The following is a 27537-nucleotide window of genomic DNA, read 5'->3' as shown; positions in this document are numbered from 1 at the left end:
TATTGCTGATATAACAAAAACAAATATTAAGTATTTCTGTAGAGTTCCTTTTATTATACAGTAAAGTTTTAAACAGATCTATGTTACACAATATTATGCATGCAAATACCTAAAAATTGACTGAAAAACTTAAAAACTCCAGAACTTAATGGTTTAATTTCAATAAAAGACTAGAAGCTGTGACTAATAATATTGATCAAAATCTTGATTAGTTTCTGTATAAATTATACATGGTAAAATCTACCATTTTCTCATAAAATAAAATAATCATTTTGATAGGGCAGTGGGAGCTGACAGTCTCTTACATAATAGAAATGACAAATGGAGTTCTTTTTTGTATCAAAGTCACCCAAAGATCAAGTTATTGAATTACTCACACTTTTAGTTTGGCATATAATTTGGCAAGATTGGATTGGGCAAATTAAAGTAGATTAAAAGATCTGATTCTGTATTATGTAGCTATTCTAAGCTTTTAGTTGCCCAATTATGAAATTGAGTTTGATCTGTTTGAGATCAAGGATCATTTCTATATTGGTAGCGACTGTCAGCAAATAATTTAAATAAAAAGCACCATTTATGAACACATATACAACACAAGGTATGGCACAAAACAAAAATATCTACACCATTGGAACAGATAATGCTGCTTATAAGAGGAGGGATTGGAAGAGACAGAAACAAAATCATGTAGGAGTTACCTCCCTTTAAGAGAAACATTGAGTTGCACCCTAATTATATATTTATTGTTTAAAAATCGAACATCTATAAATTTCAAGTACTGTTTGAAGTAACTTTTCATGAAGTCAGTTAAAACTGATTACCACGTCAATAATGTGTAGTGACTATCTAAATTTTCTGGAAAATATTTTTTTTTGAGAATCTAACCAATGTTTTCATTTTGCTTCATTTATCAAACCTCTTTAAATGTCTCTCCAAAAACGAATAAAAGAATAAATACGAAGAATATTTTAAAATTAACCTTCTTACCTAAAAAATGACAACAGAGATTTCTAAAGATATAATATATACAGTTAAAACTAAAAAAAATATTTGGAATCCGACTTAAACAATTAATACTGATAAGCTTATATTAACACACACAGTCAGTGATTGACAAATTTTATAATCTCGAAGTATTCTCCATCCTCAATACACCAGGGGTTACTATCATTGACATTAAGTGAATATGACATAAAATATAAACTTTATTCATTTTACATCGAGTGAGAAACAAGTTATACAACTTATGTAAATCACTCTCAATGGCCCGGATGTAAGCGTGCGAGGGGTCTTAGTATGGGAGGAAACCAGAGTGCCTGGAGAAAACCCACGTGATTGGGCAGGTGACCCCTGACCTTTTCATGTCCGTGTCGGGGATCGAACCCCGGCCGGCTAGGTGAAGGCGAGCGGCTTAACCACTACACCACCCGATCACCCATAAGTGATATTAACACCTGGAGTATCGAGGATGAGTATTCCCAAATGGGCCTTGGTGTTTTTTTCTGTATTCATATAAATTTGATATTACCTACCATTTCTACTTAAAATTATCTAATCTAATGACAATTTATAAAACTACCTTTTGCCTGACATTGTTCCAATAGCTACTTAAATTAATTGAATAGGTGGAAAGTTTGAGGTCATAAGTGGGAAAACTAGCTATAGCCTAAGTCTGGTTTTTTATCCTGTTTCTCCCTCAAACACCATAGCCCAACACATGTTAAAATCACCATAGGTGTATACATACACGTAAATAAACCTTAAAACACAAACATTTAATTTCCTCCAAAACGTTCTCCACAGATCTAGACAGCACATTGCATTTACTTATCAATGAAACACCTATAGAGAAATTGTTAGTGCCAACACACTCCACCTAATAAAATTCCATGTGCGAACTTTTCATCTCATATTTGAACATATAAATTTAACATATTAGTCTTTAAAATCAGAAATTAAGATAATGTGGAAGTTGCTCATTGTGAATAAATAAGTCATAACTCACAAATGGAAGGCTATCAACAATTTGCCAGAGAAGAAAACTGGTAATTTAACTCTTCCCCTTTATTTTCATAATGAACCATTCTAGTCTAAGAAATAGAAGAATTCAAATGTGGAATAAGGGGTGAATGAGTACAAAATAATCTCTTAAATATTTAATCTTAATCTCATATATATAATGTGTATGTCATTACTTATAGATAAGCATTGTTATCAGTAATTTGTAAACAACAGACCCAGTTCACATGCCACTCAAATATGTACATACTAGTACTTTAAGCTGGCAAGCAAATTAATCTGATCGAAAAATCAGATAAATTAATCTCATTAATTTCTTCTAGTAAACCAACTTATTAAAAACAATTTTCAGTAAAATCTAAACCTACATAAAATGGAAAACTAATACTTAGTGTTGTTAATTAATACAATAAAAATCTTATTATGCGGAATAATATAGTACTCATTAACAAATACATGCTGCGTAACACTATCTTACTGTTTACAGGAAAGACCGTTTCCAGGTATATATTGTATATGTTATATATACAACAGGTACACTGATATTTCTGGGCTCATGTTTACATATTTATATTCTGTATATATATGCTTCTGAAGAGATTCAACCACAAACACTTATATTTTATTATATTTCTATTCAGCTGTAAGTTAATACAATTATTTCTGTTTCCTAATCATATATATATATAACTTATGGAAATAATTAGATGTATATGTAACCCTGGTGAATATGCTAGCCGAAATATACCGCTCGGCGAGAGAGAACGTCTTTTTAGCTCAATGGGTTGAGCGTCAGAGTAATCCAGAAGTCCCGAGTTTGTTCCCTGACAGCGGCAGTGATTAGATTTATCATAAAATCATGTGCTGTTACATATTGGTATATAACACAACCTTATAACAGAAATACAGAGTTGCTCACCAGTATATATGGGTATAAACTGATAACTGTTTCCATGCATATTAAATCAGGCAAGGATACATGGCAAGCGTACACTTTATAGTAAAAATAAATTATCCTGAACTGTTGAATTATGTATACAATATAAATCTTTGATAAGCCTGATTGTGAACAACTGGGCCCAGATATTCAGTTGTAGCAATAGACAGAGAAATTTTTCAAAGATTTGATTGATAATTTGGCATTGAGTTTTGGCATTGCAATTTATATATCACAAATCAAACAAAACAATTTTTTAACAAGCTCAAAATAAGATCAATCATTTAGTCCAAGATAAGCTAATCTCAGGCTTTCTTCCCGCGCAAAGACCATAAATAGTACATTAATACTAACAAGAGGCCCAAAGGGCCTTAACGGTCATCTGACTACCTTGGCAATAGTAAAATTAATTTCGTATGGTGTCACTTTGTCAGGACCATGTCAGGATCATTTTCCATTTCCTTCAACAAATTTTATTTCAAACAAGAGGCCCAAGGGCCTTAACATGTAGGAAATTAATTAGATATAGTGTCATAGTAGCCTTCTTCAATTTGGGATCAACCAGAGATGTAACAATACTTTGTCGATCCATGTCAGGATCATCTCAGGCAAGTTTCAGCCAAATCACATAGGCAGAACTTGAGAAGAAGTTCAAAATGTGTTTTCAAGATGGCGGCTGTGGCGGCCATCTTGGATTTCGGATCGACCCGAAAAATAACAACACTTTGTCGGGACCATGTCAGGATCATTTCATGCAAGTTTCAGCCAAATCGAACCAGTAAAACTTGAGAAGAAGTTCAAAATGTGTTTTCAATATGGCAGATGTGCCGGTCATCTTGGATTTCGGATTGACCCGAAAAATAACAACACTTTGTCGGGACCATGTCAGGATCATTTCATGCAAGTTTCAGCCAAATCGCACGAGTTGAACTTGAGAATAATTTCAAAATGTGTTTTCAAGATGGCGGCTGTGGCGGCCATCTTGGATTTCGGATCGACCCGAAAAATAACAACACTTTGTCGGGACCATGTCAGGATCATTTCATGCAAGTTTCAGCCAAATCGCACCGGTAGAACTTGAGAAGAAGTTCAAAATGTGTTTTCAAGATGGCGGCTGTGGCGGCCATCTTGGATTTCGGATCGACCCGAAAAATAACAACACTTTGTCGGGACCATGTCAGGATCATTTCATGCAAGTTTCAGCCAAATCGCACCAGTAGAACTTGAGAAAGTTCAAAATGTGTTTTCAAGATGGCGCCTGTGGCGGCCATCTTGGATTTCGGATCGACCCAAATAATAACAACACTTTGTCATGACCATGTCAGGATCATTTCATGCAAGTTTCAGCCAAATCGCACCGGTAGAACTTGAGAAGAAGTTCAAAATGTGTTTTCAAGATGGCGGCTGTGGCGGCCATCTTGGATTTCGGATCGACCCGAAAAATAACAACACTTTGTCGGGACCATGTCAGGATCATTTCATGCAAGTTTCAGCCAAATCGCACCGGTAGAACTTGAGAAGAAGTTCAAAATGTGTTTTCAAGATGGCGCCTGTGGCGACCATCTTGGATTTCGGATCGACCCGAAAAATAACAACACTTTGTCGGGACCATGTCAGGATCATTTCATGCAAGTTTCAGCCAAATCGCACCGGTAGAACTTGAGAAGAAGTTTAAAATGTGTTTTCAAGATGGCGGCTGTGGCGGCCATCTTGGATTTCGGATCGACCCGAAAAATAACAACACTTTGTCGGGACCATGTCAGGATCATTTCATGCAAGTTTCAGCCAAATCGCACCGGTAGAACTTGAGAAGAAGTTCAAAATGTGTTTTCAAGATGGCGCCTGTGGCGGCCATCTTGGATTTCGGATCGACCCGAAAAATAACAACACTTTGTCGGGACCATGTCAGGATCATTTCATGCAAGTTTCAGCCAAATCGCACCGGTAGAACTTGAGAAGAAGTTCAAAATGTGTTTTCAAGATGGCGGCTGTGGCGGCCATCTTGGATTTCGGATCGACCCGAAAAATAACAACACTTTGTCGGGACCATCTCAGGATCATTTCAGGTAAGTTTCAGCTCAATCCCACTGGTCAAACTTGAGAAGAAGTTCAAAATGTGAAAAGTTAACGCACGGCGGACGGCGCACGGCGCACGGCGGACGGCGCACGGCGGACGGCGCACGGCGGACGGCGCACGACGACGGACGAAACATGATGACTATAGGTCATCCTGACCCTTCGGGTCAGATGACCTAAAAACACACATAACATATTATAAATTACACTTTGGACATGGTCACATTATCTAAATCAGAATCTGGCAAGATATATCAGTCCCACAAAGTGAAACAAGGGGCAGTAACTCCAACAGACAAGAATATATTAATGCAGATTTCATAGCAAAAACTACAAAGCTCCTTTTAAAACAATATTCAAACGGCATATATTGGTGTATTTTAATTTAGTATGCTATGTACACAGGGACCTGGCACGAAAATTTTTATCCAACAGTATACATATATATATTATAGTATCAAGGGTATGAACTCGGCGGTCGAGAAAAACGGACCTATTTTTTCAAAACCGTGATTATTTTAATAAATGGGCTCTATACACCATTGACGCATATCTTATCTTGAAGAGAAATAATTTATTTTTCCAGTGAGTGCTTGATGAACAAAATTGGCCAAGTATTGACAATGTTATGGCTTGATGACTTGGGTAATAATATATATAAATATAATAAGTCTGTTTTTCTCGACCGCAGAGTTCATACCCTTGATACTAATAGTCTATAATATATATATATGTATACTGTTGGTTAAAAAAATTTGTACCAGGTCCCTGTGGCTATGTAAGCAGTTGTCGAACCATAAATTAACTTTCATTATTAAAGATTTATTGTTGTCTGACTACAGTATTTCAGGGAAGTCACACTGCTGACTATTACCAGGAAATTCTAACGAAATAACAACTGATGCATGCTTCTAAGGGCAGACAACACTACACAATGAAAATATCTAATAATCTAAGTTATAACGGCAACCTATAGATTTTAAACAAAAGTTCAATCACTTTCAGTAAAAGTCAACCAAACTGGTATACCTAGAAGGCAAGAATATATGTAACAACCCTGAAACTTGTCAACAGACCAAAAACAAATAAAAACGTTCAGGACATTTCTTGAAGACTCGGCAAGAGGTACAATATTTTAAATCTTTTAAAATATTGGACAAAAAAACAAGGTTACATGCATTCAGGACTTAGATTTATGCATACAAATTCACATCATCATGTTATAGCATGGCACATTTGTGATTCATAAAAAGATATGATGTAAAACTTTTTTTAAGGCCCACCACTTTTCCGAAACGGCTTTTGATTTTTAAAATGGTAATGTAAAACAAGATAAATAATTTAGTAGAGTTGCAAAAGTTACTAACCTACCGTCTCTTCTGAAAAATTTAATTAAAATCAATAAAATGTTAATTTTCATAACGCGGGTCATCTTATGTTTCCTGCCATCATCCTAAATACCGTGCAGTAGTTGACTCTCACTGCGCCAGACGGCAAAACAGTGGAATTACTCTCCACAGTTATCATATATTACGCAGGAAATTAAATCTTGCATATGTTTGGTGTTGTTACCTCATCTTAGGCCATCAATATGTATTATCTTATATTATTAATGTTTTTAAGAAACATTTAAATTTTGCTCTGGAAAATGGGCCTTTATATAATTAACATCATGAAAAAAAAGTTCACAATAACAATTTTGATATTCATGGCAAAATGTACATACAAATGTATATTACAGACTTTCTTCATACATACATGATTATCATGAGGTCCAATTTTCATGCTAATTTGCGTCACTGGTACTGATTAAAGCAAAACAACAGTAGGTCATGATGATCATGATCAGCTGTCTTGTATTATAGGCAAGAGAACATATAATCAATAATCATTCAATGAAACGGAGAAAATCATGTGTAATAATGAGATTATATTTGCATACACCACAAAAATACAATTCTGGATAAACAGTGTACAAAAATGACAAAGTCTTTGGAACGTTGGACTTCAGCATTTCATTTTGATAAGATATGAAAGCTTGCCATGGGAAACTGCAGTACAACACAAAGTTAAGGACGCAGAGTGACGTAATACAGGTGATAATGATGTCAGTGATGTTACACTTCTATACGAGATGGACTGGTTTCCTTTTTGACAATGTGGAATCCTCCCTGTTTCTGAGAGATGATAGCCCAAGTCACAGCACATGTCTCTAGTACAATACACACAGGCATAAGAAGGATGGGACAGATACAAAGAAAGAGAAATTTCAACAGTCCCGTTCGGCGATAGTTAAATGATTTTACTGCTCCGAATACGAACAGGAAGAGCATTACTCCCCCCATAAATCCACACAGGAAGTTGATGATGTTTGGCATGGGTAGAGGGCACAATGGTACGAGAACAAGATTTGGTACCGTGATTGGCATAACAAGCCAACTAAGAACCATGACGGAGATACCAAACTTGTTCCTGGCAGGAATTTGACGACTTAGAAGAACCATGATGATGCCTTGCACCCAACGCTTACGTTGACGAATGAAGTCCATGCAGGAAAATGTACTCTTCTCCCACATTTCGCCTTCAATGAAACCAAACTTGTATCCCTCTCGCCAAGCACTCAAAGCAAAGAAACAGTCCTCTGCAATGCTGCCTTCGGTTCCAAAATCAAAAGTGATTTTTCTTTCTGCTGCAACGTTTGCCACCACATAACTGCCTTTCCAGCTGAATAATGGTTTATGTAAGTATTTTAGAGTGTATCTGATGATTCCGTAGTCCACTCCAACTCGGACTAAATCGGCAATAGTTGTGATCCAACAAACAATTTCTTCGTTGGCATATGTGATAACTCCCTGACCAAAACTGTAGTCGCCGTCATTTATGAAATTGATAATTCCTATAACACACGATTCTGTTAGCAATGTTTCCTCATCCAAGTGGATGATCCAGTCAGAATCGGAGAGAACATTTACGTTGTCCTCTAGACAGTACTGGAGAGCTCTAGCTTTGTATAGACATCCCTTCACCGACTGATACCCTGCTGGCACAACCACCTCCCGGGTACGGGACGACTTTGTTAGGTTAATACCCGTGTCAGTCACTACCTCGAAAATAAAATTATCAAGACCAAGTTCAGAACATATGGCTATATTCCGACTCACATTCTTCCTAACTAATTCTGGAAAAGTGCCTCTGGTTACCACTCTGAAGCAGAGGAATGGTCCAAAGAGTGTGGAGGATTTTACTTTGGGTTTTTCTGGGAATGTATTGAACATTACTACTCCTAGGAAGTTACATATAGATAAAGGCAGTGGTACAAGGGTCAGAAATCTCATGATGTACATCAGTATGGTAGGCCACTTCCCATACGCTGAGTAAGGGTCAAATTTCTGCCACATGCCTGGGCCAAATGCACCAGCCATTACGATGAAGATGGTCAAAATGATGAACAGGATACATAACACAAATAGATGAAGGAAACTAGAATAATGAATGAACTTCATGGTGATGGTTTGGTTTGATGTCTGCTTCTAAGAATCACCTCAGCATAGCCTACAATATCAAGAATAGATACATTAGCAAATTATAGTGAATTTCATAGATCATAGACCTTATCAGAAATTTTTTGGCATCAAATTCAAAATTTGTTTTTTTTTTGTCATTTTATCTTATGTTGGGTGAGTCCCTAAAAAGAACACAAGCAACAAATTATGGACGAAGGATGTTACCGGTAAAGTTAATATGAAAATTTAAGTAACCTACTTTTCGAAAAAAAGGACTACAAATTAACAAATGATTTCATTGGTTTCTTATATAATTATATCCTATTATTGGACAAGGTTGTTAAAGAATGTCCCTCATTTGGAAGCTAGGTGCACATGGTGGAAAGTCAGAATACTCTTGACAAAAACCACGGACCTGGCAATTGCAAGTTGACAACTGCCCCATATCAGATTTGAACTTTTATACCCAGAGGTGTATTATGTCCGAACACCAGTAAATGATCTTAACCACAGCCCTTAACCACTCCATCAATGTGGTCACTAAGTTACAGCTGTCTAAATGAAAGGCCATGTGAAATTTTGTTTTTAGATCTCTGGTTTAAAGAGACAATTCACTCAGGTTAATTCTTTTACAAAACCAATAAGCAAACTATGGCATAAATGTATTGTTCTACATTTCTTATGAAACATATAACAAAAAATATTGACAAATTCCACGTCAAAGTTTAGTATTTTAATTGATACTGTTGTAATTACAAATTGTTGATCAATACGGTTAAGCAGGTACAATATGTACACTGTACTCATGTACCCGAGCCAAAGTCATGCATGTTAAACAAATGAACTACATAACCACTGAGGAGGTGATAAAATGATTTTGAGGCAAGATAATTCACCTTAAAAGTTAAACACACTACTGTCAGAACGATTTGAGCAGTTCTAGACAAAAGTTGCATTATAATTACTCTACGAGCAAGGGCAGGGTTCGGCATACAAGATGTTCGACCAAAATGCAGTATTGCCAACCTCTGATGAGGTCAAATCGGGTGATCACCCTTGAAAAAACGGGTGAAAGGGTCAAAACAATGGTCATGTGCGAAACAGCATTTTAGTGTAATTTTTAACAGTTTTTAAGGTAGGTCCATACTTTTGAAAATCGCGCCAATTCATATGACGCTATACCGGAAGTTGCGGAGGTTGTTTTGAATTCCAGAATGGTTTCCGATACGCCACGACATCACACTTGGATATTTTTTCAATAGGTGAAAATTGTCTACATATAATATTGAATGTTTAAAATCATTAAATAAATCAAGTAAAAGCAGTGAAGTGAAAATTATATGCTATCTCTGAGGTTTTTGCGGTCCCTGTTGTAAATGGGAATGGATTTTTAAAAACCGGAAGTGCCGTTCGTCACTATAAATCATAAGAGGGGACCCGGCCCGACCGAAATTCCGGAATTCTAAAAAATCGCATACGGATTTCCTTTAAACACACAATTTGGAGAAAATCATAAAAACAAACAGACATAAACCAGATATAATATCACAAAAACGTATGAACTGATGTGGAATGTTTTTTGGCGGCATGATTTTCAAAAAAATAATCAATTATAACCCATCTAAGCACTGGATGAAATGGGGGTAGGGTTGCGAGTTACAAACTTCAAGCTTACAAAATTGTGAAATTTTGATCGAGGACCTCGTGTTTTTATATGATATTTAAAAAACATATTACCTTGGGCATATCATATACAAATATTGTGAAATTGACATGGATTTTCATTTCCTTTTTGGCCTATTCATTGATTTTTTACTGGCAAAAATATGGCAAAACATGATAATTACGTATAGAAACGGTCCTGGGAAATAACAAAAATTAGTTAGCATTTGTAAAAATAAAATAGTTTTGTATATTGTTCTATCGTAAGAAAATTAGGACAAAAAATCAACAGGATCGAGAATACATTCACCCTAATATTACAGAAAACATAATTTTATGAATTTCGGTCAGCAAATTTGCAGGGATGGTATATTTCAAGCTCAAATATCTCAAAAAGTAGTTCGAGAACACCCATTTATCTTTATAGATTTGAAATTTACATGAAAAATGCAAGAAAATAAGACCTGTTAGAAAAAAATGACATGGGTTTTCCCAAAAGCATGGAGCTACCTTAAAAGCCTGAAATATGCTAATATTTATTATTTTCATATTGTTACTCAATAATACTTATGATGTTTTTTTTGTAATTATATAATTAATATCGGATTATTAATAAAATTATTGTATTAAAAAATCTTTAAAATAATATTTAATAAAATCCATAATTTTTGTTCTGCACATGTCCGGTTTCATTATTATCTTTGACTAAACAAAATGGCAGCCATTAAGATTGACTTGCCTGCCTACTGTAGCAGGATACCGTTCATGTTGAGTATGTTTTATTCATGTGAGTAAATCTTTGACGGAGATCATAAGTGTTTGTGCTTTTGAAGAATTTTGAAAATATCAGTTCTGATTTTGAACAGTTTTAATTGGCCATGTCTAATTTTGCTAGCTGGCTCTGGCTAAAAACAATCATGGACATTGTGACTGAATAGAGTAATTGCTACAATTTTATACCTTTAATAAAGTTTGTGTAAACACAAACATACATGTAGCTACCTGCATTATACAAGGGCCTGATAGGACTCTTAAGTCCTGAGATGTAATTAAAATTGCACTAATTGCTTGATCTCTAGTAATTCTGAAAATCGGGTTATTTGATGACCTGCTGGGTCAATCGGGTTATGCATTCTAAAATGTCTAAAAAACGGGTCAACCCTGGGAAATTGGGTGAGTTGGCAATACTTTAATGCGTAATGGCGGACAGCGAGCGAGTTTGAATATTTCACACGCATTTCACCACCATGGGCTTTTCTGGCATACATCACAGTAAAAACTGACTGATCTAATTTCCATTATAACTAGGTTTTTTTCCGATATATGTACAAATTTTAATGTTCTCTTGAGACTGAATTGTCCCTTTAATAGATTTATTTGAATATCATGAGTTTATCCAAGAATCTATACTGTATACATATTATTACAACGACGGATTTGAAAACAAAATAATAGAAATATGGGACAGTAAAGAGTATTGATCAGATTGATAAGGCATGATTGATAAATACACTTGGGACTTGGAACGAAATTATTTGGGCGTAACGTTAACGGTTTCTGGGCGGAACGTTAACGTGTAAGCGAAGATTTCCCAACTGATCATCTTCATCAGTTCATCTGATGATCACTCGGTCGCTCTTACGGTTCTCAATCAAACGATGAAACTGACCGATTCAATAACAACCAACCGGTTCTCGAGAGTCAAATATAGGCCTATGGTTACTAAGAATGTTGATTCTTAAAACTAACATCGACGTCCAACCGGCATGTGGAGTCAAAATGCAGATGATTCATAGCCATCATCTGATGAAGAAGCCGGGTGTAAAGTTCATCAAACCGATACATTTGTATCACGTATTTCACAATTATTAGGAATGAAATAATAAATTTGCCGAATACGGTCTTATACCTCTATTAAATAGCAAAATGTACAAGAATCCTTTTCATCCCGTCATCGTCAACTCGTCCGCCATCATCAATCTTTCGGAACCCACCTCTTTTTTCGGAACTCCTTTTGATAGATCCCATACATGTTTTCTAAATCTAACTAATATCAAAGTATTGAAAGTACTGCATATTAGACTGGTTCCCTTCCCTTAGTTCTCTACTCTCCGCCAGGCTGCGCTCCGCTCACTAGGGACCGGTAGCGGGTAACCATGATGATTTTTTTGATTGGTCAATCTACATATCCGGTTCGCTGGCATCACTTTTTTTAGGCGTGGGAAACCCCTTTACGCACGAAGCGACGGATCTTAACGTAAAGAATAAATAATTTATTTGAACGATATATAAACAAAAGTAAATAAGATCTTAAGTTTTGAAATCATTTCGTGCTAACAGAGTTTAGAGTGTTCATAGGAACGACGTTAATGACGTTATTTTCTCTTAACGGAAGTAGCCGTCTCCATGATGACATATCATGCGCAGAAATGATGCGCACTACTCTGGAGTTGGAATTCCCACTCAAGATGGCTACTCGCTACCGGTCCTCAGTGAAGCGTACGCAAGGGAGGTAACTGAGGCGGGAACCAGTCTAACTGCATATTAGACTGGATTACTTGCCTTAGTACCAATTCTCTCCGCTATGCTGCGCTCATAAATACTGACATGTCGTTGTATTTTCGGAGCTAATCAGGAAATTCCAAGTCATATTTAGTATGTTCATTCTTAGACTGGTTCTTATGATAATGGAGGCATAATACGCCGATTCCGGGATACAACATTCAGTCAGTTTAGTCATGTGACTTTCATCACCACGTGAGTTAATTTAGGGCACGTTTGAAACAAAAAGGCGGCATATTTAATGATTGAACACGGGTGTAAAATTGCATATCATGATAGAGCATTTAACATTAATTATCAGAACATATTGCATTAAATATAATCTCAATATGCACGAAAATTGAATTTAGACACTTCATAAGGAAATGACATGTAAATTACGGCATCAAATGGAGCTGTCGCCGATCGAGCAGTTGGAAATCAGCGGTATCTGACGTCTTACTCACAAATATTTCATAACTTACCTGGATGCATTTTCCCAAAATCAATAACAAATAGAAACACAACAGTTTAAATTATCTTAGTTCCGTTATCGAGCAAGTATTACCGACTATGACCTTTACCCGGACATTGGTATTCTCTGCCTATAAGTGTCACCGCCACGACGGAAAAATGTGCCCTAAATTTTTCGTGGTCACATGACCAAATCAACGTTTTCTACCTCCTATCCAGAAGAAATCCTTGAATCCCGGAATTGGCGTATTGTTTATTTCTACTTAATACCTTTTCCAAAATTTCAATTAACACAGTAACATTTTTTCTCAATTTCCTTAATCGCTAAAAAATTCCCAATTTTCACCCGGTGGCAATTTCCCAAATTTTCTTAGGGGTAACACTGAAGTTATTTATTTTTCAGTGTCTTTCAGACTACACCATAAAACCAAGGCCTCAAAACAATGTATCGACATGTTAATCATTGAGAAAAAATAAATAAAATAAAACTAACAAAAATATCTTAAATAACCATCTGACGACCACAAATCATCTCTATTGACGGCTTGGCTGATAACAAGAGAAGAAGATCAATGATGAATTCATCAGTATCCTATTGGCATTCGTCCTCTCATAATTGTCAAGTAAATTCAGCTCAATGTTATATCTACATTTGATAAATATTTTACAAGAACTCATTATGTCATTATCGTCAAGAACGGAACAGTCATATTGACAGTCTTCTCATTATCCTCAATACTCCAGGGGTTCCTATCACTTACGATCTCTACACCCCTGGACTATCTCAGAGTAAAACTGAAGGTAGCTCAGGGGAACAAACCTGAACCAATAACAGGCCTGCACAAATTTTCATCTCATGTGACCGGTAACACGATAGCGCGAGATCCGGAGTTTCGATACATGGGCTGTGTACTACTAGTTATATCCTCCGGCGATTGTGACGTCACAAAACCACGGCAAAATATGATTCACAGGGAGGTGCCTAATCCACGACAATCGTACTTTACCAACGTCGTTTTGGTATCTAAATACCAACATATTCCGTATTTGCGTATTACATGTTTATCTTACTGGTAGATAGTGATTGTGGAGTTGTTTGATTCAGAGGTTAACGTAATATTTTTCAGAAAAAACGACGTGAGTCGCGCTCACAAAATACTAACGTCACAATGGAAACCTATCCGAAAGGGATGTTACTCTGTAATATGCAAAGGTGGATTAGAGACGGTCACGGTAATGTTATAATATAAGTATGCTTTGAACTTGCATTTATGCACGAAAATATAACACCATCCAACTGCGCTTGGTAAGGTTACATCATAAAGTCATTGATGTAGCCTGGAACCCTGACATGGCCTAGCCGTATTGCTCTGCATACTAGTAGTATGCGAAACACCATTATAGGCAGGTTAGGGTATCGTTACTCGACTACATAGTGGGATTTGTAGTGATGACAGGAGTATATGAAAATTGATGAAAACGGCACCATCGGAAACCCAGTGCAGTCTTAGCTCCATTACGCTCAATAACCGACGATATACAAACGGATGTAAAGCACAACCACTATGAATACTAGATGTATATTTATGATCAAGAATGAAAAGCGGATTCTCACAAAAGTTTGCAAACAAAATTTCTTTCATACCCCGATGAAATTAAAAAATAGTGACTTCAATACTTATAATTAATTTCCCAGGCTACTTTATAAAATGAAATACATTTACACGTACGATTCCATTGATTTTTTCCAAGGGATTTTTTTTTTCCAAATCAATACGCAACGTCAATGTTTCTATTGTGACGTCATGATAACGTCGGGATTTCCGCGCCATTCTCGGATTATTTTTTTCATCGTGGAATGGAAAAAATGAATAGACCAATCAGAAAGCCAGTAACAAAGATAAAATTAATTATATAACTTTGCTGAAAGTTACCATAAAATTCAAAATTTCAAAGTAGAAAGTGAAAGCAGAGAATAAAAGGTTAATAAATGCTAAATACAAAAATCATATTAGGCCTAAAATTGTCTGTTTAGAGTTATATTGGCAAAAAAGTAGGGTCGGTAGGTCGGGACCCCCCCCCAATTTTTTTTAACTGTCTTTCGCTCTAAAGTTATGGCCGGAACCAGAGTCTGAGATTTAAATTCCGACTTTTTATTATTTTTCGTAAACGGTGGTTTGGAAAAAAAATACATCGGGAGTGAAAAATTAGGGTTGGTCAGGTAACCCTAAACAGACATTTTTATTAAAATAATACATGGTCTCGTATTTTCTGAAAAAATCACATGTCTGTTAGGTATAATATTCATCAGTCCATCCACCATATACAAAAATTGTATGACAACATCCTTTTTCATTGAAATGGCCCCTGTGTATCTAACGTCATGGACGTCAGTGATGGTAGGCACTGGGTTATCGAAAATTGGGGTTTCTATGGCTATGACGTAATTAAATTTTATCAATTAATTTATCTTAATCATAACTATTCAATAAAATGTAATGTATATGTAGGTTATCTAATTTTAGATAAAGATATTGATAAATGAATGCCATAAAATACAGTTTAATTATATAAAGGGAGATAACTCTATCATTATAATAACTTTATGAAAAAATATATAATTTCATAGTTTTAACGAAACACATTTTTTATTGATGAAATAAGGCATATAAAAGTGTTTTTTGATAAAATATCTCCTTGTGGAAATTTGTAGCAGAAAATGCGAACAGAACAATAAAAATGATGATTATGAGTATCAAACAAAAGAAAAGGAGTGTTTAAATTTTAAATATTTAAAAAAGGGTTACCGACATGTATTTGTATTAGTGTCATACTCTACATACAGGTAGGCTATATGCCTATGTACTGTAAGGTCCCTATGCGCAGATCGATGTAAATCAAGAAATCGTCAGACGGTCTGTCTCGACCGGAACGTTTTCCGCGTTTTAGGCGTCCCCCTTTTTCTACACCCGGAAGTGGATCTACGTTTATTATTGGAACAACATCCTGTTCATGGAATGTCATGATTACTGGTCAAAATATGGAATACTTCTGATATCCTGATGAAAACAGGATCTACAACTACATTCTAAACATAACTCTTGATGAGGTAAGGTTAACTTATAACGTGTATCACGAGAGATTTGGTTTATTATTAAGGCAATGGGAATATATGGTGTTCCAAGTGATGGCTAGTTCATTATCGCTCAGATTTCACACAAAATGGAATTGTTATAATGTGATTATAGTGCAGAGACTCGGACGCACAAAATTCTAGGTTTTCATTGATCTATTTCACAAGGTATTAAACATCCTTGAAATTTTACAAAACGCAGATTTTATATAATTCAATTGTATAATTTCATTCTGTTAGACATGTCTATGCATTTATTAGCTGTTTGTGTTTGTGTAGTCATGGTTGAACGCACGTTTTCATCTTTGATTGTTTTCACAGTAAACACACTAGGCTATCAGCTACCAAATAAATAAAGTTTTACTTATGTATGGCTTTACATGCCTGTTGGCAATTTATTTCTGTAGTAACATTCATTGTGCTGAAATTAAGACTCAGAAAGTGAGTTTGCATTTTTGTAGAATTCACAGGTTCTAGAAAACTCCAACGTTAACTCTGTTTAACTGATAATTTCAGTTGACCAATTACTACTTTCTCAAAGACTTTAGAATCATAATGACTTTTTATTTGCTTTTAACTAAATCAGACTTTCTGATCGGCAGATTTTTTTTCCTCCATACTAATGTGAAAAAAATCTGGGAGTGGAGCGAAAACCAGACATTATCATGATGTCACAATAGAGATGTCAACGTTGCATATTCACACAATTTGCAAACAAAATGTCTTTCATACTCAGATGAATTTAAGATGAATTTAGCAAATAGTGACATTAATGCTTAAATAAAGATAGATTCAGTTATCAAAGGGGAGATAATTGGTATATTGTTCAAAATCCAAAAAATGTGAATTAAAAGTAAAATTAAGAAATCTTAATTTAACTTTCATACATTATGTAAAGTAACAAGATGCTGTCTTGGGGTTGCAAATATTTATATATCATTGACAGGTTTTGACTGTACATTGTACATATTATAAACAGTAAATTATATAATATAAGTTTACATATACTTCAAATCTAAAGTTAAAACATACCATCTAATATTCATCATAAGAAGGGCTTATATTATTAGGGTTCTTAAAAAATACGGGGGAGCTTATAGAACCAACTTTGGTTTAGCCTTTCATAAAATTATTACACAAAATAAGTCACAAATACAGATTCAGCCAATGGTTTTCAGATTTTTAATCTGTGCTTAATTTGAGGTCAGTGAATTCGAAAATGAGGCCTAAAAAGGGTGAGGGATGCTTAAAGATATAGGGGCACTTATTAGTTTGAGTACTATGCATTTACATCTTTAGGGCTGCTTGGGTTTAAATATGAAATATGTTTGGTTCTGAACTAATATGAGCTTGAAGTTCAATGTTGACTTCAATGTGCCAGTTATATACTTAAATGTTGATTTCAGGAAACCTGACAAGTCAAAATGCAGAAGACTACAGTGATAGAAGTAGAGGGCATGACTTGTCAGTCGTGTGTAAAGAACATCGAACATAAATTGGGTCAAGATACAGGTGTTTACAGCATCCAGGTAAGATTTCACTAACCACTTTAATATATTACATCATCCAGGTACATAATCACAACAAATACTGTATAACCATAATAGACTTGATATTAAACGTCTCCTGCTATATTAATCGAGGCCTCAATTTTGCTAACCTCGATTTAAATGTTGACTGAAAAGATGATTCTTTTTTTAATTCATTTTGTAAGTTTTCAGATTTACGGCATACTTGATGTAATACTTTCATGAAAGGCTGTAATCCAAAGGTTCAATAATTAGCACCCGTTGAAGTGCTTTGGATGTTTATTGGGTCGAATATGGAATTACATCATCTAAATATCATATGTTAACACTCAGGAATAACCAGATATAGATGTATTTAGTATGCTTCAAAGGTAGGAGAATATAAGGCATACAGTAAAGATGTATATTATCATTGATCATCATTAAGTGCATTCATCACATAACTGGTCCATCCAGCCATGTCATACGGCCATGTCATTAATATCGTAAGACACGTGTGTAATTACGCTATTTTATGATGTCACATGTAGTTTTGATGTGATAAGATCTTCTTGACGTTGCATGATTGTTTCAGTAGACGGAAACATCAAATCCAAGCCAGATTTCTACTGTGTTATATCAAGACAAAATTTTAGAGATCCACTTATAGTTTTATAATTCAATTTTGCTTGTTACGAGCATTTTCATTGGCTTAAAAATGTATCACTTTATCAGCTGTTAAAGGAAAAAATGGCGTCGTCATTTGTGACGTTGCTTCTGATTGACTGAGATGACGGCATAATGATTTCATAGACAAAAGAGGCCCAAAATGAATTTTGAGTATTGAAGAGATGATCTTTAGTAAATTGAGTTATATGGATTAATTTGAATAAATTTTTTATGTTATGGAGATATAACACAAAAACCTGATTGTACTCTCATCATAAACCACTTCACGGACTATTTAGAGTACACTCAGATTTTTGTGTTATATCTCCATAACATAAAAATTTATTCAAGTTAATCCATAAATCAACAAAAATTATGTGATAAATATAATCTTACACCACGTGACTATGTGATATGAAATTTATGAAACAAATTCAATAATTTCATATTCCACGAGCCCAAATTATTGAACTCCCTTTTGATAAATTTCATATCACATAGCCACTCATGTAAGCTCGATCCTCTATGTAACATGAAGATTTCAGGAAAATACCAGGCATATTTCCCTTGTATCATTTTACATTTCATGATCTCTGATAGAAAGACAAGACCTGTATCATAAGTTATATAATTTTACATGTAAAAACTGATACATTTTAAAGGAGTACAAAACTAAAAGACTTGTATCAACTCAGGGATCAATCTAGGTTTTGGGGGAAACTACCTTTTTTTCAAAATAGGGGAAAAGTTTGGCGAAATATAGGGGAATTTGAATCTTCTTTTTTTTGGTCCAAAAATATATTCATTTTGACGAAAAAGTACTGTAAAACAACTAATTTTAATTTAGATTTAGTAAAGCAAGATATTTTAGCTCAATGATGAAAAATTTGAGTTTATCGTAAAATATGCAGTAGCTGTATGATAAATAGGATGAAATTTGCAAACAAAAGTATAAAAAAATTAATGAAAAATAAGTCACAGGGGAAATTATGTTACAATAACGGTCAATTTTTAGCTTAAAATGGGGAATTTTTAAATCTTCAGGGGAATTTTAGGCCAGAGGGGAATTGATTCCTTGAGAGGAAATTTACCCATAAACGGTAATAAATCAGAGCTAGATTGTTCCCAGCAACTATGTTATACATGTATATCATTTCAGATGTACTTAAGCTTTTAGGTAGCAAAAGTTCCACAAGGCCTGTACCAATTATGCTATGCTATTATTACCAGTAATGACTTTTGATTGAAAATAGTCAGCAAACCAGTATTGGCTATCATTTATATCATTTTACAGTAATGGCTTCTGCTGGCAAAAGGTCCACAAGGCCTGCATCAGTAATTTAATTTAGTTAAAAATGGCTTCTGATAGCAAAAGGTCCACAAGGCCTGTATATCAGTAATATAATTTTACGAAGTAATAGTGATTTATATATAATAGTAAAAGATCTACAAGGCCTGTATATTGATGACAATTTTAATACATGTACAGATAGTCATCACTTTACAGTAATTTTGGTGACCAGTTTCTGTTTTCAGTATTTTGAATGCAGATATATCAGGATCTTCAGGATATTTTACTTCATAAAATTCAGAATTAAGTTAACTAATAATTATTTTATAAAGAAAGCATTTAAAGTGTGTAAATATACATATTATTATACGACTTTCACTGATATTACAACTATGGTAACAAGGAGAAAGTTCGTGTTGTTAAAGTTATATTTCATGCAATAGTCACTCTAACAAACTTTTAAATATATAATGTGTAAATATGGGACAAGGAAGTAACTCCAACCATGTGGACAAAACAAAATTGTCAAATTTTCGAGGCGATCTGCCCCTTTATCAAGACATACAAAACGAACACGATTACATGATAGTATACAAACAGTTATGCGGGACAAAGTAGACAGATATTAAACTATATAGCACAATGGAGCACAATTTACCCTTCGGCAAGTGGCAGCTGAAGACCGGATCTACAAAAATGTATCCATGCTGTTCGGCAGAACGCTAAAATATGAGCGATGACTGAAAAGGGTGCCACGTGTGACGTCAAATGTGTGGCGAAATTTATTTATAGTGCTCATTGGTATAGGATGCAAATATAGTATATAATGTGTAAATATGTATACATATTGATCTGTGATGGTTCAGATCCATAAAATCACCAACATGTACGTGTAGTACCATTGCAATAAAAGAAATGTTGGATAAAATATGCATTTTGAAAGAATCACTACAGATCAACACAATGTTTAAAACATTGGGGTGATATCGAGTCACATCACGTATATAGATCAGAATAGATCCGAACAGCTTAAAGCCTTATACACTATTTTAAACATGTACACAAGAAAAAGCAATACATATTGATTTATTTGATAACTTTTTGTCAATGCAAACTTTAAACAAGTCAGTAAATATGTAAAGTTTAAATAGACAGAGAAAAATATGTAGAACACTTTTAAATGTCTTTTTTGTATAAAGGAAAAGAAAGTCATGCGCCATACAACTTTAAACATTGGCAGAACAGGTTGATTTCTTCCTCTTTATACTTACAGGAGTACATGCATGCATATTTGATTCTGATATTTACTTTTCAATGTAGTTCACCAAGTACATAAAATGAAGTTAATCATTTAAAGAGGTGCAATTACTACAATATAATACATTTTTACCTGCACTTTTACGTTGAATGTATGTAGAGATAGTTTAGAATTACCAGGTAATTCTCCTGCAGTGTTTTTAGTTTGCCCACAATACCAAAATTAAATTTTATTTTGGCTTTTATGTGAGTTGCTTGTTTAAAGTATCTGCCTTTCCCTTTCTATCTTTATATCACCTCCTCTACCCTCCCCCTCCCCCTTCCCCACCCCCTAAAACACACAACACTTCTTTGTCATTACTTGACGGGTAGCCTTGTGGAGTCCATTGTGGACGTTTAAAATAACATTTTAATTGAAACAGCTTTTATACGTGTAGCTGTATGACTAGTTTAAATTTCTAGGAAGCCTGATCATTGGTCCACGTGTTACCTGTCAGAAAATAACCAGGATGTATGTCTTGTTTTGTGGTAATCACATGATTTTATGTACAGACTTTCGTGTAGTTTGATGTATAAAATTGTAAAAGGATCCGAAGGATGGTGTACAGAGATTTCTCTGATTGCTGATCATGAGCTTTCTTATATTGAGATTTAAACCTACACGCAGTTATTAGGTAGTCGCTCAAGCCTGATCTTACCAGGATATACAGGTATTGAACAAAATAAAAAAGAAAAGTCTTTTTACATATTCTATTGCATAGTAAATAATGCAATCAGATTTGTCGCCGTGCCAAACATATACAGAAAATGTAGATCGTCAACGTGGGAGAACTTATACTATGATAATCTGTGATAATTAAAAATATGATTATAAACTAATTTTATTGGTTACATATATAACCTTGATAAGCTAGCAGCAAAATAAAATAGCAGGTCGTCTGTTGACTTTGCTCTGATTCTAAAGAGGGATGTGGTGGCCAAGTAACTGCAATATTGTAGCTCAAAAGACTTTTAGACAGAAAATGATGTCGTCTTTAGAGCTACAATTGGTGTCAATTACTGCTATTGGAGCAAAGTAATGATTATACAAACCATTATAAAACGTTTGTTTATATTTTATCGTACTTGTTTGATATCACTTACCTACTAGTCAATAAAACTGAACCACATAGAATTTGACAATATCAAATTCTCAACAGGCATTATTTTTTTTGACATAATACATATAAAGGTCTTTCTGAAGGGAATTTATATGGCAAGTCCACAAATTGTGAATTTGACATCCTGTGAGCGGAACGGTAGAAATAAGAATGGTAGTTATGTTTGTTTTGGACAAAAATGTGATGTAAAAACATTTATACGCACAAAATAATTGGAAACCTAAAAAAAAGTATAGAAAACTGTGCCGGAGTGATTTTCAGAGGCAGTGCTCCACTATGACACATAGGGACCAATTCGTACCCGGCCGAAAGGTGTAGTAAGCCGGGTACATATATTTGTTCTAGTGGGCAAGATGTCCCATCCCGTCACAAAAGATGCCACTTCCCATCACAAAAGATGTCACATCCCGTCACAAAAGATTTCACGTCCCATCACAAAAGATGTCGCATCCTGTCACAATATTTATACCTCAAGCCCTCCACTTCTATTTTGTGAGCTTAAATCCTATGTGGGGCAGTTGATAAGTACTGACCGCTTGTCGGTGGTTTTTTCTCTTGGTACTCTGGCTTTCTTCCACATATAAACATTACACATCCTTAAATGTCTAAGGACTTTAATCTTATCAAACCAAAACTAAGCTAATAAGTCTCTAATATAAAAATTGTTACTTATATGGAATACTGTAGTTGCAATGAAACTTGAGGAGAAAGTGTACCTATGTGTATATGATTAAATCCTATTACAAAAATGGAAAGGGATACTTGGCTAAAATTTCTGAAATACAATATATTGTATTCTAGCCAATATAAGGGCACATAAAAATTGAAGAAACCAAATTGGGTGCTACTTAATGCAACCAAATTTATTCTAACCGTTTGCAAAATTATTGTACATAGTAAGTAATAATGAAACTAAATTGTAAGAAAAAATGAAACTAAATTGTATTTCACATTTTCAGTCTGCAATTAATAAAAATTTGAAATATATGAATAAAATCACACACACAAAAAAGACAGGTGCACAGATAGGGACAAGGGTGCTGATTGGGTCGAATACAGTATAAATACAAAAAAATTGGTGTCAAATACACAGATATTACAAATTCTTGTCTTGACTACCGGTATAAGCAACCTTCAAATCTTTTCTTGGTGTCAAATGATGGTGAAATATTACGTAAAAGGATAATTCTATTTGCAACGAATGTGGAATATATTATATATGAATAACTGCACTTACTGACTTTGCATTATAAGTGAGTTGAACCATACCTGTTTCTGATTTTAAGTATCAACATAGCTTTAAAAATCTTGCCACCTCGGTATACATGTAATTTTAATATGTATCCGGTATTGAAATGTTCAACTTTTTGTCTGTTCTAGCCTGCCATGATAGAAACACAGGTGTGTATATAAATATTTTGTCTGTTTGGTGACGGGGGCACTGTTAGGTTTTCTAACATTACGAGGAAGCTAAAGTTATAGCTAGTACTGCTAGTCTTCGCAATGTTCAACTCTCTTGTAATTTTGCATACCTATTTTTCAGTTATAATCGTGACATTCTGAAAGGAATAACATTACATTTTTTTATCAGGTAAGTGCGCACTGCCATGTGATTACATAACTGAAGTCCACCTAGTGTGTTTGCACTTAATCACTTCATAACAAGTGTTTAAATTGGTGTTTTTCTACAAAATCAGCCTTGGCCAGTTCATAGCATGTTAAAATACCGGTAAGCCGTTAAGATCAGTTCATACGTACCCATATATCAAATGATACCCTCTAATACATCCACCTATTTCTTGTACATTGAAATTAATTGTGGTATAGAAAATGTCTGGATTAAGGAAGTATAAAACCGTACCTTGTATGTATAGATTTTGTGTCTCCAGGAACATCTTTAGTTCCTTTCTTAAGCTTGTATAAGACGGTCGCACAGCAAGGATTGTATAGTTTATGCGGCCGTCACTTGATGTTGTTTCGATGTGGTGATGGGACACAATTATGATATCTTTTGTGTGAAATTGGCTGTAAGGAAGGATTTAGTTGCAGAGGATCTATAGATATGGCGTTGCGAGAGGTTAGTTTCCTTTCTGGTTTTTCTTACTCTTTTATTTTGCATGTGGCATTCACATAACTATAGCTTTATAAAGTCTATGCTAGATTGATATAGAAAAACACTTAAGTGATTTTCATTGGTATATTAGATGTACCTAGCTATAAACCTGTATGTAATCTGATACCTAGACATTTCATAGTAGATTCTGCATTGTGTTGACAATGCATTATCATAAGTAAGGCTTCATTTCATGTCTAAATGAGATTTTTTGTCAGAGTCAGAAAAGTTCTTAAAAAAGTCTAATCAGAATGAAGTAGCTAATTATGTATTCTTAATTGGTTTGACAACCGTGCAGAAAATAACACTAATGTTTTGTACAAGGAAGTAAATTTAAAAGATGAGTGATAAGTTATCATGAAACTTTTGACTGAAAGTTATAGAGGGTCGGTCCGAGTTTTGGTGTTCGATTTCAATCCATATACAATATCAATGTATATAATCAAATCGAACAATATCATTTGATTGGCTATGATAATGAAAGATATTGTAATTTTGTTATGAGAGGGGAGACAACTCATACAATCAACAAGCTATAGCTAGTACTTTTTTGAGTCAACTCTACAAACTGTATAGAGTTTACATGTATAGTAAAATACATTTTAGTGATATATATATAAGGATATTGTTAAATGACTTCTAAAACATTTTTTAAACTAAACACTTAATATTCTTAATATAATTTAATATTTCATCTTTCTACAACCTCATCAGGGAAACAAACTAATGCTTTTGACCGAATTATATAAGCGCCCAGCGCATTTAGAAAGGCGTAGCAAAGATGGCACATATTAGGGAACGGAAATGTAAGTTGCTGACAAAACAAATCACCATATTTGATCTCTTTCCATACTCATGGTGTATTTATTTGTCACAGAAAACTTACCTAACCTGCCTTTGACACATTATTATGTCATGATTCAGATGTTAATACATACATGCAATAACATGAATTCCATGTAATATGGTAATTATGAATGCATCCAAAATAGCACCTGACCTCTCTATTAGTCTTTATGTAACTTGTATTTGTTAGGGGAATAAGGCCAATATCAGTAGTTATACTTTTAAAATGTGCTAGGTTTTTAAAAATTTGTTGTTTAAGAATTATTGTATTTAAAGATAATGTAAATATCTTTCCAGATCAGGGAATTATCTCCCCTTGCCATATAGGATGTGATATCAAATAATTAAAGAATATTATAATATCAAGGAGTTACCTCCCCTTAAACATATAGGCCATACCTGGGAACCAATCCTACTGTATATATGTATTGACATATAACAATCTTGTCAGTAAAATGTAAAATGTAAAGGTAAGGCAACAAATAGCATGCCCAAATATTAATGTACACGTCAAACATCTGATATATTCTTCAGGTGAAGTTGTGATCTTGCTCCTCATCTACCCCCTTCCCCTCCCCCAAACTTACTTTGTTGTTTTTTTAGAAACATCATTGAACATATCCACCAATTAGAGAAATGCGTATGCAAGCAGAATTAGTCACTTTAAAATTAGTTTAGAAGATATATTTTTTCTCTATGAAACTGGCTATTGATTATATTCACCAAAACAAGTAAAGAAAACCCTAGAACACAGCTGTTTTCTGTATCGACCAATACACTTGAATGAGTTTCCTGATATTATAACTAATTTGACTGGACAAGGCAGCCTCTTGGTCAATAATAAATAGTGTTGGCATTGTCATTGTAATTACCTGACGTCGCCTGAGGAAGTGCATCAATAACTTTATCAATACAGTACCTTGATCTAGTATTGTCATGACTATGGGCATGATAAATTATTCAAAAATCACTTTATCTAATTTTGAGGAATTATATATAATTTACTCCATCGTTGCTAAATAGTTTTGTGTTTGTCCGTGAGATGCATTTTTAAGTAATGTAAACATGGTTCTTTTGGCGAGTGCTTAATTTTGCGATTTGCATGCGTAAACATTTCGCAATGTTGTTATTTTCGCAATTGATACATTTTTGGGAATTTTAACAATAAGGTTCACACATGTACAAAATTTTCATGCGGGGGGAATTTTCGCAATCAAGTGACCTTTGCATAATTAGTGTAAATTCACCCTCATGTAAATGTCCATGTTAACAGAAACCTCATAAGTCCTATAAACCGGCTGTGCAAATCTCATTTGCGTGTGATTTAATTTATTTTCCCAAATTTTGCGATCAAAATAATTTTTCGAAAGTTTTTCTCTAATAATTATCATCTACAAATTTTATCAATTGATAGAAAATTCCATTCAGTTTTTCAGCCTGCAAATTTGTATTTATCACATACTTGTTTTGAAATGAAAATCACGAAATTTAGTAGCCTCGAAAAAGTTGATATACAGCAACTGCCTGTAATGACTCGGGTATTTTAGTACTTAGTGGGTTAAAAGTAAAAGAAAATCAAGGCTTATTGATCTGTTTCTATATATAGAATACACTCCCTTTGGCATGACATTAGTTGCTTAAAAAGGTTTGCGCTTATACATGCTAAAAAGGTGGTTTTTGCATCGTCTTGGTGATACGTTAAGTTCATAAGTACATTACCTGGAATAACTAGAACAGGTATATTTACTTAATATGAAAATATAAAGTTTTGCTTACCATGACTTTGGGGTAGTTAATCAGGACTTGTTGATTCAATTCCTAAGAATCCAGTAAATAAGAAATCTGAAGTCGATCAAGTCATCCTTGTTAAGAGGTCAGGAAGTCCACTTTGACCGTTTGGATGTCTTACATGCCAGATATCAGGACTGTTGGTGGGCTGAACTCGGCTACCTGAGACTTATCTGAATCATCCTACACATCTTATAGGTTCATGGGAAGATTTTCTTGTTGATCGAACTTTAAGACATGAAATCATGTCCATTTCCTGTTGTGTATGAAAAGTTATAGGACCGCCTGACTTAACTAGATAATGCAGTGACTGTTATAAGTCCATACTGATCAGTGATAAGTAGGCTATATAAGTACACACATGTGTGTGCATGTGTGTGAGAGTCCTTGTTTGTCCATCACTCGTGTGTATGCCTCGGGCACACATGTGACGACTCGGTAAAGGCCCAATCTGTCAGCTATTTCATCCTACTTAATACATGTACGACATCAAGTGAACCAGGTGATATATGGACGAGATTTACGTCACACCATTGTTTGTTTGTGAGGACGGAGGTTCT

At 34.5% G+C, this 27537-nt stretch overlaps 2 protein-coding genes across 6 annotated transcripts in view; one reads left to right on the top strand and one right to left on the bottom strand.

Annotated features, from left to right (window-relative positions):
• Nucleotides 1-36: 36 nt before the first annotated feature.
• Nucleotides 37-27537, bottom strand: LOC138328553 (beta-1,4-mannosyltransferase egh-like). 5 transcript variants are annotated; one of them, XR_011209223.1, is made up of 3 exons: nt 12107-13538; nt 5209-8584; nt 37-3305 (listed from the first exon to the last, which is right to left on the bottom strand). XR_011209223.1 is itself a non-coding variant. In XM_069275409.1 (2 exons), exon 2 carries the CDS (start codon nt 8533-8535, stop codon nt 7150-7152), a length of 1386 nt encoding a protein of 461 aa, XP_069131510.1. In that variant the 5' UTR covers nt 8536-8584; nt 26966-27537; the 3' UTR covers nt 37-7149. The 5 variants fall into 5 exon arrangements, 4 of the variants coding, with proteins under 4 accessions (XP_069131510.1, XP_069131511.1, XP_069131512.1 ...); XM_069275409.1 differs by lacking the exon at nt 12107-13538 and adding an exon at nt 26966-27537 and having other exon boundaries at nt 37-8584; XM_069275410.1 differs by lacking the exon at nt 12107-13538 and adding an exon at nt 23989-24071 and having other exon boundaries at nt 37-8584.
• Nucleotides 16164-27537, top strand: part of LOC138328552 (copper-transporting ATPase 1-like) — a 41026-nt gene continuing 29652 nt past the window's right edge. The window contains exons 1-2 of the mRNA XM_069275406.1: nt 16164-16321; nt 17752-17874. Of these exons, the coding sequence (XP_069131507.1) occupies nt 17770-17874 (105 nt within the window). The 5' untranslated portion in view covers nt 16164-16321; nt 17752-17769. The remainder of the gene's footprint in view (nt 16322-17751; nt 17875-27537) is intronic.

Source organism: Argopecten irradians, chromosome 7 (genome assembly GCF_041381155.1).
Source record: "Argopecten irradians isolate NY chromosome 7, Ai_NY, whole genome shotgun sequence".
Classification (NCBI taxonomy): domain Eukaryota; kingdom Metazoa; phylum Mollusca; class Bivalvia; order Pectinida; family Pectinidae; genus Argopecten; species Argopecten irradians.
The sequence above is the reverse complement of the archived record's forward strand: the minus strand, read 5'-3'. Positions and strand labels throughout refer to the sequence as shown.

What these genes read in the sequence shown, in the direction of transcription:
- LOC138328553 (XM_069275409.1), bottom strand. Translation starts at nt 8,535, where the DNA reads ATGAAGTTCATTCATTATTCTAGTTTCCTTCATCTATTTGTGTTATGT.